Source organism: Leucoraja erinacea, chromosome 5, assembly GCF_028641065.1.
Source record: "Leucoraja erinacea ecotype New England chromosome 5, Leri_hhj_1, whole genome shotgun sequence".
Taxonomy (NCBI): Eukaryota; Metazoa; Chordata; class Chondrichthyes; order Rajiformes; family Rajidae; genus Leucoraja; species Leucoraja erinaceus.
Window position 1 is genome coordinate 4,568,100 of NC_073381.1, and position 18,533 is coordinate 4,586,632.

At 48.5% G+C, this 18,533-nt stretch overlaps 1 protein-coding gene across 1 annotated transcript in view; it reads left to right on the top strand.

Moving 5' to 3' along the window:
- Positions 1 to 4,438: 4,438 nt before the first annotated feature.
- The window catches only part of bves (blood vessel epicardial substance), an 85,611-nt gene continuing 71,516 nt past the window's right edge, over positions 4,439 to 18,533 (top strand). The window contains exons 1-2 of the mRNA XM_055634934.1: positions 4,439 to 5,038; positions 17,425 to 17,533. Of these exons, the coding sequence (XP_055490909.1) occupies positions 4,551 to 5,038; positions 17,425 to 17,533 (597 nt within the window). The 5' untranslated portion in view covers positions 4,439 to 4,550. The remainder of the gene's footprint in view (positions 5,039 to 17,424; positions 17,534 to 18,533) is intronic.

Below are 18,533 nucleotides of genomic sequence, written 5' to 3' on the forward strand. Positions count from 1 at the left end.
AGACAGGTACATGGATACGCAAGGTTTAGAAGGATATATGGGCCAAATGTAGGACTGAGATGGGTTAAGAGGGAAAGATAGGTTAGCCATGATTAGATGGCAGAATAGACTTGATTGGCCGAATGGCCTAATTAATCCCGCTTCTCTCACTTATGAAGCAGAGCAAGGAATGCCTGGTGGATTTTTGATTTTTGTCCTTCAATGATTTAACAGATCGCTTTCATAAAGGGGGGCGCTTACAAGGACGGGTACAGCAGATAAGTCTAAAGTAGGGTCTCGACCCGAAACATCGACCCATTCCTTCTCTCCAGAGATGCTGCCCGTCCCGCTGAGTTACTCCAGCATAGTGTGTCTACCTTCGATTTAAACCAGCATCTGCAGTTGTTTTCTACACAATAGCTGGAAGTGTTTGTGTTCGGAATTCCCGTTCAGTTTACAGAGATTCTCCGTTTGCAGCCGGTGAACCTACTCCACCAGTAAACGGGAGAGAGCGATGCCTGGCAGCGGGGGGACTTTACATTTCATCTGGGCTCTGGAGGGCTCTGGAGATATTGATGCAAAAAGAGAAGATGACCAAGCCTTCGGGATAATATGTGATGGAATCGCAAATTATCTTCCAACGTGGACGGGTTTTCATTGCGATAAGCGTGAACTTGCAAATGCTGCTTTATACCGAGGACAGAAAACAATGTGCTGGAGTAACTCAGCGAGACAGACGGCATCTCTGGAGAAAAGGGGTTCGGAGATGTTTCGGGTCGGGACCCTTTTTCAGACTGAAAGTGGGACTTGTGATGCAAGTACACGTCTTGCCTTAAACACAATCCCACGATGTCCGATGTTGGGGGAGTCCAGAACCAGGGGCCACAGTTTAAGAATAAGGGGTCAGCCATTTAGAACGGACGATGAAACACCTTTTCTCGCAGAGAGTTGTGAGTCTGTGGAATTCTCTGCCTCAGAGGCCGGTTCTCTGGATACTTTCAAGAGAGAGCTAGATAGGGCTCAGAGTCAGGGGATATGGGGAGAAGGCAGGAACGGGGATGATCACATTGAATGGCGGTGCAGGCTCGAAGGGCCGAATGGCCTACTCCTGCATCTATTGTCTATTGTCTATTAGTGCAGGTGTCAGGGGTTATGGGGAGAAGGCAGGAGAATGGGGTTAGGGGGGAGAGATAAATCAACCATGATTGAATGGCGGAGTACAGTTGATGGACCGAATGGCCTCATTCAGCTTCTACAACTTATGAATTCATGTACCTGTCAATATTGCTGGACCCAGGGAACTGCAGATGTGGTTTCCAAAAACAAAGACAAAATGTGCCTGGTTTGTTTCCGTTGAGTTATACCAGCACTGTCTCTTTTTTTAAATACTGTTTGACATACGGACTTGTCAGCCTGCAATGTTTTAAAGAGTTCTCCTCTTTTCACCCATACTTTCACTTTTCACAAAAAGGACACAAACTGCTGGAGTAACTGGAGCGCGGTGAATCTGTGCAATTCATTGCCACAGGAGGCCAAGTCGATGGATATTTTTTTTAAAGCAGAGTTAGATAGATTCTTGATTAGTGCGGGTGTCAGGGGTTATGGGGAGAAGGCAGGAGAATGGGGTTAGGAGGGAAAGATAGATCAGCCATGATTGAATGGCGGAGTAGACTCGATGGGCCGAATGGCCTAATTCTGCTCCTAATAACATCTATGAATTTATAACTCAGCGGGCCAGGCAGCATCTGTGGAGAACATGGATAGGTGACGTTTCACAGAGTGCTGGAGTAACTCATAGAAACATAGAAACATAGAAATTAGGTGCAGGAGTAGGCCATTCGGCCCTTCGAGCCTGCACCGCCATTCAATATGATCATGGCTGATCATCCAACTCAGTATCCCGTACCTGCCTTCTCTCCATACCCCCTGATCCCCTTAGCCACAAGGGCCACATTTAACTCCCTCTTAAATATAGCCAATGAACTGGCCTCAACTACCCTCTGTGGCAGAGAGTTCCAGAGATTCACCACTCTCTGTGTGAAAAAAGTTCTTCTCATCTCGGTTTTAAAGGATTTTCCCCTTATCCTTAAGCTGTGACCCCTTGTCCTGGACTTCCCTAACATCGGGAACAATCTCCCTGCATCTAGCCTGTCCAACCCCTTAAGAATTTTGTAAGTTTCTACAAGATCCCCTCTCAATCTCCTAAATTCTAGAGCGTATAAACCAAGTCTATCCAGTCTTTCTTCATAAGACAGCCCTGACATCCCAGGAATCAGTCTGGTGAACCTTCTCTGCACTCCCTCTATGGCAATAATGTCCTTCCTTCAGCGGGTCAGGCAGCATCTGTGGAGAACATGGATAGGTGACGTTTCACAGAGTGCTGGAGTAACTCAGCGGGTCAGGCAGCATGTGTGGAGAACACGGATAGGTGACGTTTCACAGAGTGCTGGAGTAACTCAGCGGGTCGTGCAGCATCTGTGGAGAACATGGATAGGTGACGTTACACAGAGTGTTGGAGTAACTCAGCGGGTCAGGCAGCATCTGTGGAGAACACGGATAGGTGATGTTTCGGGTCGGGACCCTTCTGCAGATTGCAGATGCTCTTCCACTGAATACTGAACACATCATGAACTGAAGACATCATAAAGTTCACGAGATTTCTATCATATTATGATCACTGACGCCTGGAGGTTCCTTCAGCCTATGCTCCACTATTCAACCCACTTTCCTTTTAAAGGCTTCTCGCATTCGACGCCATCGCTGCAAGTACGTATCTTGCATTAAACACAATCCCACGTTGTCCTTTCTCGGTGATCATTATTTTTTAATGTGACCACATCCAGCCACGAACTTTAGACGATAGTAGCACTGCGGCAAAACTCTCCTAATCCATATTCCTGAAGATAGACACAAAATGCTGGAGTAACTCAGCGGGACAGGCAGCATCTCTGGATAGAAGGAATGGGTCTGAAGAAGGGTCTAGACCAGAAATGTCGCCCATTCCTTCTGTCCAGAGATGCTGCCGGTCCCGCTGAGTTACTCCAGCATTTTGTGCCCATCCTCGGTGTAAACCAGCACTTGCAGTTCCTTCCTACACCATATTCCCGAACTTGAACCCCTCTCCCGTTATCCCTGTACGCCCATCCCCTCAAATAAAAATAGTATGAATTGGCAATGAGAGACCAAAGCATCGGGATAGCGTGAGACGTGGATGGAGTAACTCAGCGGGTCAGGCAGCATCTCTGGAGAGAATGAATAGGAGGCCCTTCTTCAGTCTGAGAGTCGGGGGAGAGGGGGACGAGAGATATAGATGGTAACTAGAGAATAGAGAAATAGGGCCATTCGGCCCAACCTGCCCACACCGACCAACATGTCCCATCTACACTAGTCCCACCTGATTGCGTTTGGCCCATATCCCTCTAAACCTGTCCTATCCTTGTACCTGTCTAAATGTGCCTTAAACGTTGTGATAGTCCCAGCCTCAAATATCTCCTCTGGCAGCTTGTTCCATACACCCACCACCCTTTGTGTGAACACGTTACCCCTCAGGTTCCTATTAAATCTTTCCCCCTCTCGTCTTAAACCGATGTCCTCTGGTTCTCGATTCCCCTACTCAGGGTAAGAGGCTCTGTGCGTCTACCCGATCTATTCCTCTCATGATCTTGTCAACGGGTACATGGTTAGGACAGGTTTCGAGGGATATGGGCTAAACGCAGGCAGGTGGAGGGAGTAGTGTAGATGGGACATGTTGGCCGGTGTGGGCAAGTTGGGCCGAAGGGCCTGTTTCCATACTGTGACCACTATAAGATCACCCCCCCCCCCCCTTCTCTCCTGCGCTCCAATGAATGGAGCCCCAGCCTGCTCCACCCCTCCCTATAGCTCAGGCTGGGTGGGTGGAAGTTAGGCAGATAAAGCAACTATAATCAAGGAAATGTGACCCAGCATCCGCAGTCCCTCCCCACACACGGCGATAAACTAAAACCGAACTGGACTGAGATGGACACAAAATGCTGGAGTAACTCAGAAGGGAACTGGCAGCGAGCGAAGGAATGGGTCCCTCCAGAGATGCTCGCTGCCCGTCCCGCTGAGTTACTCCAGCATGTTGCGCCTATCTTCGTTGCAAAGCGGCATCTGCAGTTCCTCCCCTGCACACTCTTGAAAGTGAACTGAGAATGTGGCAGTCAGTGAGTGTGTGTGTTTTCGTTCAGCGCTGGCAGGTCGGTGGCCATTAGGACCCGTTATAAACCTGCCTGCCGGCTGTCAGTCAGTGAAATCCCAGCACACATGATATCATGAACGCACCAACTCAGCGCTTACTCACTGGCCGCGCTGTCCGACCCAGGTCTTGGCTGTCGTGAGATGTTGGCTTGGCTTTGTTTTGATGGTAGAGTTATTTGTTTGTAAACCGGACGGGGCAGGGGGAGAGAGGGAGGGGGTGACTTTTCCTAATTTTTTTTTTAAACACAAACTGATGGAGGGATCTCTCTCTCGCCTTGCTCTGGGCTGGCTCACCTTCTCTCCCCCGACCGGGCGCCGCTGCTAGATTTGTGACCGAGGAACGGGTTAGATAGATGGAGAGCGACAACGCAAGTTTGTGGGAGACCCTACTCTGGGCTCAGCCCACCTGCGGCGAGTGGAAGAGCGGGGTGGAGGGCTCGGTGTACCAGCTGGCCAACGTCTTCTTCACCCTGGGCTACATGGGCGGCAGCGGGCTGGTGGGACTGCTGTACATCAACCTGCTCCTGGCCGCCGCCTTCCTCTGCACCTCCATCTGGGCGTGGACCGACGTGTGCGCCGCCGATATCTTCTCCTGGAACTTCGCCCTGGTCGTCGTCTCGGCCGTGCAGCTCGTCCACGTCGCCTACCAGCTCCGCAGCGTCTCATTCCCCGAGGAGCTGCACAACCTGTACGCCGCCGTCCTCCAGCCCCTCGGGGTGCCACTCACCGTCTACAAGAAACTGGTCACTTGTTGCAGCCTGGTCTCGCTGGACAAGGACCACTGCTACGCCATGGAGGGGAAGACTCCCATCGAAAGGCTCTCGCTCCTCTTGGTCGGGAGGTAAGGTGGTAGCTGGGAGAGGTAGCTGGTAGTGAGGGACTTGTGGGAGGTCGTAGGTAGGTGGTGGGAAGGTCGTAGGTGGGTGGTAGGGAGGTCGTAGGTGGGGGTAGGGAGGTTGTAGATGGGATGTGGGGAGGTCGTGGGTGGGTAGGGAGGTCGTAGGTAGTAGGTAGGGAGGTCGGAGGTGGGGGAGGTCGTAGGTAGGGAGGTCGTGGGTGGGAGGTGGGGGGGTCGTAGGTGGGTGGTAGGGAGGTCGTAGGTGGGAGATGGGGAGGTCGTAGGTGGGAGTTAGGGAGGCAGGTAGGTGGGAGGTGGGGAGGTCGTAGGTGTGAGGTGGGGACGTCGTAGTTGGGAGTTAGGGAGGCAGGTAGGTGGGAGGTCGTAAGAGTGGTAGGTGTGAGGTGGTGGTAGGTAGCTGGTAGTTAGGGAGGTCATAGATGGAAGGCAGGTAGGTGCGAGGTACTGAGGGAGGTGGGTGGTAGGTGGGTGGTAGATGGGAGGTAGAGAGGGGAGGTAGGTGGCAGCCAACTAAATGAGCCATAGTCCAAGAAGGAACTGCAGATGCTAGAAAATCGAAGGTTCAGACTGAAGAAGGGTTTCGGCCCGAAACGTTGCCTATTTCCTTCGCTCCATAGATGCTGCCTCACCCGCTGAGTTTCTCCAGCATTTTTGTCTACCTTAAATGAGCCACAGATTTAGTTTTCCGTCATGTGTTAAAAAATATCCATTGACTTGGCCTCCACAGCCGTCCGTGGCAAATAATTCCACAGATTCACCACCCACTGACTAAAGAGATTCCTCCTCATCTCCTTTCTAAAGCTACTTTGTGGCGCGTTTGCCAGTCGGCAGAAAGACAATACACGATTAAGGGCCTGTCCTTTACAGGCGACTGCCGGCACCCGTCATAGGTCGCCGAAATTTTCAACATGTTGAAAATTCAGCGGTGACCAGAAAGACGCTACGACTCTTTGGAGGCATCTCACCACCGTGGAGACATCTCACCACCAAAATGCCTATGGTCGTGGGATGTCTCCAAAGATTCGTAGCGTCTTTCTGGTCGCCGCTGAATTTTCAACGTGTTGAAAATTTCGGTGACCTATGGCGTGTGCCGGCAGTCGCCTGTAAAGGTCGCGTAAGTGGGACAGGCCCTTTACAATCCAGATGTCCACAGTGCACAGATACAGGATGGTCTATCTATAGGCCCCCAAACAGTAGCCTGGAGATAAGGCGCAAGTTGAATCAAGAGTTAAAATTGGCATGTAGCAAAGGTGGTTATGGAGGATTTCAACATGCAGGTAGACTGGGAAAATCAGGTTGGTACTGGACCCGAGAAAGAAAGTTTGTGGAGTGCCTCCGAGATGGATTGTTAGAACAGCTTGTACTGGGGCCTACCAGGGAGAAGGCAATTCTGGATTTATAAGGCAATTCTGGATTGTTGTATAATGAACCAGATTTGATAAGGGAACTCAAAAGTTCAAGTTCAAAGTTCAAAGTAAACTTTATTGTCAATTCAAATAAATTGGATTGAAATTGCGTTTCCCCATACTCCAAATGTGCAAGTAATATTTATAACACAGACAGACAATATACCAATAAGATAGACATTATACATGATTTAAAATATTCACAGTGTGCCAGACTGTAGTAAAATGTTGAGGTATGTTATTAAAGTGCAATAATAAAGGTGCAATATAGAAAAGTGCAAATAGCATACTGCAGACATTGAGTTAAAGTTAAATGTTCATGGAATTTTCTTGAGTGTGTTGAGTAGTCTGATGGCCTGAGGTAAAAAGCTGTTTTTGAATCTGGTGGTTTTGCTCCGCATGCTGCGGTAGCGCTTGCCAGATGGTAGGAGAGTGAACAGTTTGTGTGCTGGGTGGGTGGTGTCTTTGATGATATTGGTTGCTCTCTTGCGACAGCGAGATGGGTATAAGTCCTGGATTGCAGGGTGGGGTGATCTGGTGATCTTCTCCGCTGTCCTCACCACTCTCTGTAGTGCCTTCTGGTCAGCAGCAGAGCAACTGCCATACCAGACTGAGAGGTAAAGGAGCCACTAGGAAGTAGTGACTACAATATGATAAGTTTTAATCTACAATCTGAGAGGGAGAAGGGAAAATTGGAAGTGTCAGTATTACAGTTGAGCAAAGGGGACTATGGTGGCATGAGGGAGGAGCTGGCCAAAGTTGACTGGAAAAGAACCCTAGCAGGGATGACAGTGGCAGGCATTTCTGGGAATAATACAGAAGGTGCAGGATCAGTTCATTCCAAAGAGGATGAAAGATTCTAAGGGCATTGCAGAGGGTGGTGAAAATTGCCCAACGCACCACCGGTTCCTCGCTCCCCTCCATTGAGTCTGTCCAAAGCAAGCGCTGTCTGCGGAGGGCGCTCAGCATCGCCAAGGACTGCTCTCACCCCAACCATGGACTGTTTACCCTCCTACCATCCGGGAGGCGCTACAGGTCTCTCCGTTGCCGAACCAGCAAGTCGAGGAACAGCTTCTTTCCGGCGGCTGTCACTCTACTCAACAACGTACCTCGGTGACTGCCAATCACCACCACCCCCCCCCCCCCCCCCGGACACTTATTATTATTTATTCAAATCGTTTGCTATGTCGCTCTTCCAGGGAGATGCTAAATGCATTTCGTTGTCTCTGTACTGTACACTGACAATGACAATTAAAATTGAATCTGAATCTGAATCTGAATCTGACCGTGGTTGACAAGGGAAGTCAAGGACAGTATAAAAATAAAAGAGAAGTATAACATAACAAAGATGAACGGGAAGCCAGAGGAATGGGAAACTTTTAAAGAGCAACAGAATTCAATTCAACTTTAATGTCATTGCACAAATACATGTATAGGTACAACGAAATGCAGAAGATAACTAAAAAGGTAATACGGGGAGAAAATATGAGGTACGAAGGTAAGCTAGCCAAGAATATAAAGGAGGATAGTAAAAGCTTCTTCAGTTAAGTGAAAGAGAAAAAAATTAGTTAAGACAAAAGTGGGTCCTTCGATGACAGAAACTGGTGAATTCATTATGGGGAACAAGTAAATGGCAGACGCATTGAATAGGTATTTTGGATCTGTCTTCACTAAGGAAGACACAAACAATCTCCCAGATGTACTAGTGGCCAGAGGACCTAGGGTGATGGAGGAACTGAAGGAAATCCACATTAGGCAGGAAATGGTGTTGGGTCGACTGATGGGACTGAAAGCTGATAAATCCCCAGGGCCTGAAGGTCTGCATTCCAGGGTACTTAAGGAGATGGCTCTAGAAATCGTGGATGCATTGGTGATCATTTTCCAATGTTCTATAGATTCAGGATCCGTTCTTGTGGAGGATAGCAAATGTTATCCCATTTTTTAAGAAAGGAGGGAGAGAGAAAACGGGGAATTATAGACCAATTAGCCTGACATCGGTGGTGGGGAAGATGCTGGAGACAATTATAAATAGACAATAGACAATAGGTGCAGGAGTAGGCCATTCGGCCCCTCGAGCCAGCACCACCATTCAATGTGATCATGGCTGATCATCCCCAATCAGTACCCCGTTCCTGCCTTCTTCCCATATTCCCTGACTCCGCTATTTTTAAGAGCCCTATCTAGCTCGTTCTTGAAAGATGAATTAGCGGCACATTTGGATAGCAGTAAGTTCAAGTTCAAGTGAGTTTATTGTCATGTGTCCCTGTATAGGACAATGAAATTCTTGCTTTGCTTCAGCACACAGAACATAGTAGGCATTTACTACAAAACAGATCAGTGTGTCCATATACCATAATATAAATATATACACACATGAATAAATAAACTGATAAAGTGCAAATAACAGAAAATGGGTTATTAATAATCAGAGTTTTGTCCGAGCCAGGATTAATAGCCTGATGGCTGTGGGGAAGTAGCTATTCCTGAACCTGGTTGTCGCAGTCTTCTGGCTCCTGTACCTTCTACCTGAAGGTAGCAGGGAGATGAGTGTGTGGCCTGGATGGTGCGGGTCTTTGATGATACTGCGAGCCTTTTTGAGGCACGACTGCGATAAATCCCCTCGATGGAAGGAAGGTCAGAGCCGATGATGGACTGGGCAGTGTTTACTACTTTTTGGAGTCTTTTCCTCTCCAGGGCGCTCAAATTGCCGAACCAAGCCACGATGCAACCGGTCAGCATGCTCTCTACTGTGCTCCTGTAGAAGTTAGAGAGAGTCCTCCTTGACAAACCGACTCTCCGTAATCTTCTCAGGAAGTAGAGGCGCTGATGAGCTTTCTTGATAATTGCGTTAGTGTTCTCGGACCAGGAAAGATCTTCAGAGATGTGCATGCCCAGGAATTTGAAGCTCTTGACCCTTTCAACCATCGACCCGTTGATATAAATGGGGCTGTGGGTCCCCCTCCTACTCCTTCCAAAGTCCACAATCAGTTCCTTGGTTTTGCTGGTGTTGAGGGCCAGGTTTTTGTGCTGGCACCATATGGACAGTTGCTCGATCTCTCTTCTGTATTCTGACTCATCCCCATCAGTGATACGTCCCACAACAGTGGTGTCGTCAGCGAACTTGATGATGGAGTTCGCACTGTGACTGGCTACGCAGTCATGAGTATAGAGTGAGTACAGCAGGGGGCTGAGTATAGAGCACGCAGCCTTGAGGTGCTCCTGTGCTGATTGTTATTGAGGCTGACACATTTCCACCAATACGAACAGACTGTGGTCTGTGAATGAGGAAGTCGAGGATCCAATTGCAGAGGTTGGGTCAGGATGGGTCCGAGTCAGCATGGATTTACGAAGGGGAAATTATGCTTGACTAATCTTCTGGAATTTTTTGAGGATGTAACTAGAAAAATGGACAAGGGAGAGCCAGAGGATATAGTGTACTTTCTGGACTTCTGGACTTTCAGAAAGCCTTTGATAAGGTCCCACATAGGAGATTAGTGGGCAAATTTAAATTAAAGCACATGGTATTGGGGGTAGGGTACTGACATGGAGAGAAAATTGGTTGGCAGACAGGAAACAAAGAGTAGGGATTAAAGGGTCCCTTTAAGAATGGCAGACAGTGACTGTGGGATACCACAAGCCTCGGTGCTGAGACCGCAGCTATTTACAATTTACATTAATGATTTAGATGAAGGGATTAAAAGTAACATTAGCAAATCAGCAGTGCTGGCTTGATGCTGCCTCCTGCACCTATTTTCTATTTTCTAAATTTGCAGATGACACAAAGCTAGGTGACAGTGTGAACTGTGAGGAGGATGCTATGATAATTCAGGGTGACTTGGACAGGTTGGGTGAATGGGCAGATGCATGGCAGATGCAGTTTAATGTGGATAAATGTGAGGTTATCCACTTAGGTGGCAAGAACAGGAAGGCAGAATATTATCTGAATATTATCTCCGCCTTAAAAATATCCATCGATGGCCTCCACAGCTGCCTGTGGAAATAAATTCCACAGATTCACCACGCTCTGACTATAGAAATTCCTCCTCTCTCGTCTAAATGTCCATCCTTTTATTCTGAGGCCTCTAGTCATAGACTTTCCCACTGGTGGAAACATCCTCTACACATCCACTCTATCCAGGCCTTTTGTTGAGTGCTTCCCAGTCAGCGGAAAGAAAATACATGTTTACAATCAAGCCGTCCACAGTGTACAGACACAGGAAAAGGGGAATAACGTTTAGTGCAAGATAAAGTCCAGTAAAGTCCACTTAAAGATAGTCCGCGGGTCTCCAATGAGGTAGATAGTAGCTCAGGACCGCTCTCTAGTTGTTGGTAGGATGGTTCAGTTGCCATAGAGTCTACTCATACACAGCCCTTCGGCCCAACTTGTTATGCCAATCAAGGTGCCCCACCTTAGATGGTCCCATTTGGCCCATATTCCTCTTTAGCATTCCCCACGTGTGTCTGAGAAAGAGAAAGAGTTTTTAAATTACTACCTGCTTGCGTTTCACCAGCCGGAGCCCCGAATGGCTGCACGGAATAAAACAGATCCGATGAAGCTCGTAGTGAATTTGTGGCGACTATTCGTTTTAAGAATGCAGGGAGAATGCTGGAATATGGAGAGAAGGCAGGTTCAGGATACTGAGTTGGATGATCAGCCATGATCATATTGAATGGCGGTGCAGGGTCGAAGGGGCGAATGGCCTACTCCTGCACCTATTTTCTATGTTTCTATGTTTCTATGAGAATGTTAACATAGAAACATAGACAATAGGTGCAGGAGTAGGCCATTCGGCCCTTCGAGCCTGCACCGCCATTCAATATGATCCTGGCTGATCATCCAACTCAGTATCCCGTACCTGCCTTCTCTCCATACCCCCTGATCCCTTTAGCCACAAGGCCCACATCTAACTCCCTCTTAAATATAGCCAATGAACTGGCCTCAACTACCTGCTATGGCAGAGAATTCCACAGATTCACCACTCTCTGTGTGAAAAATGTTTTTCTCATCTCGGCCCTAAAATATTTCCCCCTTATCCTTAAACTGTGACCCCTTGTTCTGGACTTCCCCAACATCGGGAACAATCTTCCTGCATCTAGCCTGTCCAACCCCTTAAGAATTTTGTAAGTTTCTATAAGATCCCCCCTCAATCTTCTAAATTCTAGCGAGTACAAGCCGAGTCTATCCAGTCTTTCTTCATATGAAAGTCCCGACATCCCAGGAATCAGTCTGGTGAACCTTCTCTGTACTCCCCCTATGGCAAGAATGTCTTTCCTCAGATTTGGAGACCACAACTGTACGCAATACTCCAGGTGTGGTCTCACCAAGACCCTGTACAACTGCAGTAGAATCTCCCTGCTCCTAAACTCAAATCCTTTTGCTATGAATGCTAACATACCATTCGCTTTCTTTACTGCCTGCTGCACTTGCATACCTACTTTCAATGACTGGTGTACCATGACACCCAGGTCTCGCTGCATCTCCCCTTTTCCTAATCGGCCACCATGTTAGAATAGCACAGCACAGGAACAGGCCCTTCGGCCTGCAATAACACCGGACATGTTGGCAAGTTATAGCCGCAGATTCAGACAATTGGGGGGGGGGGGGGGGGGGGGGGGGGGGGAAACAGGCCCTTCGGCCCAACCTGTCCGTGCCTACCAAGATCAGTCTGTCCCATTCACCTAAGTTTGGCCCATATCCCTCTAAACCTTTCCCGATTAGTCAGAGGTTATGGGGAGAAAGCAGGAGAATGGGGCTAGGAGAGAGCATTAGATCAGCCATGATTGAACATTGGAGTAGACCTGATGGGCCGAATGGCCTATTTCTGCTCCTATCATTTATGATCTTATCCATGTACCTGTCCAAATTTCTTTTAAATGTTGTTATTGTCCTTGCCTCAAACACCTCCTCCGATGGGTTCCGACCCGAAATATCGCCCATTCCTTCTCTCCAGAGATGCTGCCTGACCCGCTGAGTTACTCCAGCTTTTTGTGTCTTCATCCTCTGAAAACTTGTTCCACCCGATGTTGGAAAAAGTTGCCCCTCAGGTTCCGATTAAGTCTTTCCCCTCTCACTTTAAATCTATGTTCTTGATTTGCCCACTCAGGGTAAAAGACTCTGTGCATTCACCCCTCAGCTATTCCCCTCATGATGTTGTACGCCTCTATAAGATCACCCCTCATCCTCCTGCGCTCCATGGAATAGAATCCTAGCCTGCCCTGCCTCTCCCTATAGCTCAGGTTCTCGAGTCCTGGCTACAGCGAATGCATCATAAATAAATGACCCGATGATCTCATGAAAGGCACCACCCAAAATAATTAGATCACAAGTAATGTGCTTGTAGTGGATTGATCGGGCATTCGCTACCACTTGGTTTCTTATGTTCTCCGTTTAATCCCATCACATGTCGAGTGATACTGAGAAATGTTGGTGTCGATAGCAGGCTGGGCCTCTATTCCTTGGAGCGCAGGAGGATGAGGGGTGATCTTATTGAGGGGTACAAAATCATGAGAGGAATAGATCGGGTAGACGCACAGAGTCTCTTGTCCAGAGTAGGTGAATCGAGGACCAGAGGACACAGGTTTAAGGAGAAGGGGAAAAGATTGAATAGGAATCTGAGGGGGTAACTTTTTCACACAAAGTGTGGTGGGTGTATGGAACGAGCTGCCAGAGGAGGTGATTGAGGCAGGGACTATCTCAATGTTTAAGAAACACTTGGACTGGTACACGGATAGGACAGGTTTAGAAGGATATGGACCAAACTCAGGCAGTGTAGATGGGACAGGCTGGCCGGTGTGGGCAAGTTGGGCCGAAGGGCCTGTTTCCACACTGTATCATTCTATGACATGATGTGACAAATATAGGCAATGTCGGTCGGTGAGTCCACAGTATTATAGGGAGGATTTTCAGGAGCAAAGTTTCAGAGTGGGGCAGCAGGATATAGGCCCTTCGGCCCACTGTGTTCCTGCCAGCCAACAGGTACCTATTTATTCAAAGTGCTGGAGTAACACAGCGGGTCAGGCAGCATTGCAGGAGAACATGGATAGGTGACGTTCCGGGTCGGGACCCTTCTTCAGACTGAACGCAAGATTCCGCAAGACGGTGTTTTGGTCTGAAGAGGGGTCCTGGCCTGAAAGACCACCTGTCCATGTTACCCCAGAGATGCTGAGTTACTCCAGCGCTTTGTGTTCTACAGCGTCTGCAGTTCCTTGTGTCTCCACTTTACACCAATCCCATATTCCAGTTGTCGACACTTAGAGTCATAGTCGCAGCGTGGAAACAGGCCCTTTGACCCAACTTGCCCACACCGACCATCATGTCCCACCTACATTAGACCCACCTGCCTGTGTTTGGCCTATAACCCTCTAAACCTGTCCTATCCACGAGAATGACAAATAAAGGATCTAAGTCTAAGTCTAAGTCTATCCATGTGCCTGCCTGAATGTTTCTTTAAAAGTTGCAATAGCCCCTGCCTCAACTACCTCCTCCAGCAGCTCGTCCCATACACCCAGCACTCTTTGTTTAAAAAAAATTACCCCTCGGGTTCCTAATAAATATTTTTCCCCTCACTCTAAACCTACTCTTATTAACCATATAACCATATAGCAATTACAGCACGGAAACAGGCCATCTCGGCCCTACAAGTCCATGCCGAACAACTTTTTTTCCCCTTAGTCCCACCTGCCTGCACTCGTACCATAACCCTCCATTCCCTTCTCATCCATATGCCTATCCAATTTATTTTTAAATGATACCAATGAACCTGCCTCCACCACTTCCACTGGGAGCTCATTCCACACCGCCACCACTCTCTGCGTAAAAGAAGTTCCCCCTCATATTACCCCTAAACTTCTGTCCCTTAATTCTGAAGTCATGTCCTCTTGTTTGAATCTTCCCTATTCTCAAAGGGAAAAGCTTGTCCACATCAATTCTGTCTATCCCTCTCATCATTTTAAAGACCTCTATCAGGTCCCCCCTTAACCTTCTGCGCTCCAGAGAATAAAGACCTAACTTATTCAACCTATCTCTGTAACTTAGTTGTTGAAACAATATTCTGGGTGCATTTACCTGATCTATTCCTCTCATGATTTTGTACACCTCATCTTTCTTTGTTCCAAAGAATAGAGCCCTCGCCTGCCATACTCAATATCCTAAGGGTAAAGAGGTTCAGAGACACAGGCCTGAGGGGCAGATGCTTCCCATCGAAGTTGCCTGACTTGTTTAGTTTAGTTTAGTTCATAGAAAGCGCGGAAACAGGCCCTTTGGCCCACCGAGTCCATGTCAACCAGCCACCCTACGTACACTAACACTGCCCCTACACGCACTAAAGACAATTTGCAGTTTTGCCAAAGCCAATTATAACCTACAAACGTCTTTGGAGTGTGGGAGGAAACCGGAGCACCCGGAGAAAGCCCACGCAGGTCACGGGAAGAACGTACAAACTCCGTACAGACGGCACCTGTAGACGGGATCGAACCCGGGTTCCTGGCATTGAGGGCAGAAACTCAGATTCAAATTCAGATTCAGATTCAGATTCAATTTTAATTGTCATTGTCAGTGTACAGTACAGAGACAACGAAATGCATTTAGCATCTCCCTTGAAGAGCGACATAGCAAACGATTTGAATAAAAAAAATAAATAAGTGTCCGGGGGGGGGGTGGTGATTGGCAGTCACCGAGGTACGTTGTTTAGTAGAGTGACAGCCGCCGGAAAGAAGCTGTTCCTCGACCTGCTGGTTCGGCAATGGAGAGACCTGTAGCGCCTCCCGGATGGTAGGAGGGTAAACAGTCCATGGTTGGCGTGAGAGCAGTCCTTGGCGATGCTGAGCGCCCTCCGCAGACAGCGCTTGCTTTGGACAGACTCAATGGAGGGGAGCGTGGAACCGGTGATGCGTTGGGCAATTTTCACCACTCTCTGCAATGCCTTCCGGTCGGAAACAGAGCAGTTGCCATACCATACTGTGATGCAGTTGGTAAGGATGCTCTCGATGGTGCAGCGGTAGAAGTTCACCAGGATCTGAGGAGACAGATGGACCTTCTTCAGTCTCCTCAGGAAGAAGAGACGCTGATGAGCCTTCTTGATCAGAGTAGAGGTATTGTGGGTCCAAGAGAGGTCATCGGAGATGTTGACTCCCAGGAACCTGAAGCTAGAAACACGTTCCACCTCCGTCCCGTTAATGTGGATGGGGGTGTGCGTGCCGCCTCTGGACTTCCTGAAGTCTACAATGAGCTCCTTGGTCTTCTTGGAGTTAAGGGCCAGGTTGTTGTCAGCGCACCATGCTGCTAAGTGCTGGACCTCCTCCCTGTAGGCCAGCTCATCGTTGTTGCTGATGAGGCCAATCACCGTTGTATCATCTGCATACTTGATGATGGTGTTAGTGCCATGTACAGGTGTGCAGTCATAGGTGAAGAGGGAGTAGAGGAGGGGGCTCAGCACACAGCCCTGAGGAACGCTGGTGTTCAGGGTGAGGGTTGAAGAGGTGTGCTTGTCTAACCTCACAGACTGGGGTCTGTTGGTTAGAAAGTCCAGTATCCAGTTGCAGAGGGAGGGGTCGATGCCCAGGTTACCGAGTTTGGTGATCAGTTTTGATGGAATAATGGTGTTGAATGCTGAGCTGTAATCGATGAACAGCATTCTTACATAAGTGTCTCTGTTGTCAAGGTGGGAGAGGGCGGAGTGAAGTGCCGTTGAGATGGCATCCTCCGTACTCCTGTTCTTGCGGTAGGCAAACTGATAGGGATCCAGTGTGGGGGGTAGGCAGCTTTTGAGGTGTGCCAGGACCAGCCTCTCGAAGCACTTGGTGATGATGGGGGTAAGTGCAACTGGGCGGAAGTCGTTGAGGCTTGCCGCAGTGGAGTGTTTTGGCACTGGCACGATGGAGGTGGCTTTAAGGCAAGTGGGGACAACTGCTTGGGCAAGTGACCGGTTGAAGATGTCAGTCCAGACGTCTGTCAGCTGCGCAGCACAGGCACTGAGCACGCGCCCGGGGATGCCGTCAGGGCCAGCAGCCTTACGTGCATTAGTCAAACTCTTCCCACCGTGCTTGCCTGCTCTAAATGTGGCCTCACCAATGTCTTGTGTAACTGCAACATGGCCTCCCAACATCTGCACTCAATAGTCCAAGGGGGTTATATGGCCTTTATAACAAGAGGAATCGAATATAGGAGCAAAGAGGTCCTTCTGCAGTTGTACAGAGTCCTAGTGAGACCACACCTAGAGTATTGTGTGCAGTTTTGGTCCCCTAATTTGAGGAAGGACATTCTTGCTATTGGGGGAGTGCAGCGTAGGTTTACAAGGTTAATTCCCGGGATGGCGGGACTGTCATATGGTGAGATAATGGAGCAGCTGGGCTTGTACACTCTGGAGTTTAGAAGGATGAGTTTAGAAGGATGAGTTTAGAAGGATGGAGTTTAGAAGGATGAGAGGGTATCTCATTGAAACATATAAGATTGTTAAGGGCTTGGACATGCTAGAGGCAGGAAACATGTTCCCGATGTTGGGGGAGTCCAGAACCAGGGGCCACACAGTTTAGGAATAAGGAGTAGGCCATTTAGAACGGAGACGAGGAAACACTTTTTCTCACAGAGAGGGGTGAGTCTGTGGAATTCTCTGCCTCAGAGGGCAGTGGAGGCCGGTTCTCTGGATACTTTCAAGAGAGAGTTAGATAGGGCTCTTAAAGATGGCGGGCGTCGGGGGATATGGGGAGAAGGCAGGAACGGGGTACTGATTGGGGATGATCAGCCATGACCGCATTGAATGGTGGTGCTGGCTCTATGGGCCGAATGGCCTACTCCTGCACCTATTGTCTATTGTTAGGAGATTCAGAGACTTGGACCTGAGGGTCAGGACATTTCCACGAAGGTCGTCGGGCTTGTCGAGTGTTGAAGCAATCTCTGCTTTGATTTCGGACGGCGTGCGTGCGTTTCGTGTTGATGACACCTAATCTCGCTTTATTTCTTCACAGGATTCGGGTGACAGCCGACGGGGAGCTTTTGCATTATATTTATCCGTATCAGTTCCTCGATTCGCCTGAATGGGACTCACTCAGACCGTCGGAGAATGGGATATTTCAGGTGAAATGACAACCACTGACTTATAGACAATAGGTGCAGGAGCAGGCCATTCGGCCCTTCGAACCTGCACCGTCACTCAACGTGATCATGGCTGATCATCCACAATCAGTACCCCATTGCTACTTTCTCTCCATATCTCTTCACTCCGCTATCCCTAAGAGTTCCACCTTTTTAGTGGGAACAGACTGGTTAGCCGCAAAAAAAAAAAAAATGCTTTTCACTGTACCTCGGCAATAATCTAAACTAAACTGAACTGAACAAGAGCGATCTTTCAAGGTCAGGGCACCATAAACAACACACGAATAACACACAGTCATAGAGTGATACAGTGTGGAAACAGATCATTCGACCCAACTTGCCCACACCCACCAACAATGTCCCAGCTGCACTAGTCCCACCTGCCTGCGTTTGGTCCATATCCCTCCAAACCTGTCCTATCCATGCACCCATCTGTTTGTTAAACGTTGGGATAGTCCCAGCCTCAACTACCTCCTCTGGAAGTTAGTTCCATAACCTAACCACCCTTTTATGTGAAAAAGTTACCCCTCGGATTCCTATTAAATCTTTTCCCGTTCACCGTGAACCTATGGTGATGCAGATTAATAAAAAAATGCCATACTAATCTTATTCTTTAGATACAGCAGTGCAGCGGTAGAGTTGCTGCCTTACTTGAGATGAGGGCTAGACTTGCGTTTGAGTTTAGTTTATTGCCACGTATAACGAGGTCCAGTGAAAAGCTTTTGTTACGTGCTACCCATTCAGCGGAAAGGAAATATAATCGAGTCATTCACAGTGTACAATCGAGCGTTCGTCAGTGTGATTACATGGCCAGAGGTTACAACCCCAGAGACCCGAGTTCTGCCAGTGTGGAGTTTGCACGTTCTCCTTGAGACCTGCGTGGGCTTTCTCTGGGCGCTGTGGTTTCTGCCCACAGTCCAAAGAGGCGCACATTTGTAGGTTAGCTGGCGCCTGTAAATGGTCCCAAGTCTGTAAGATAATG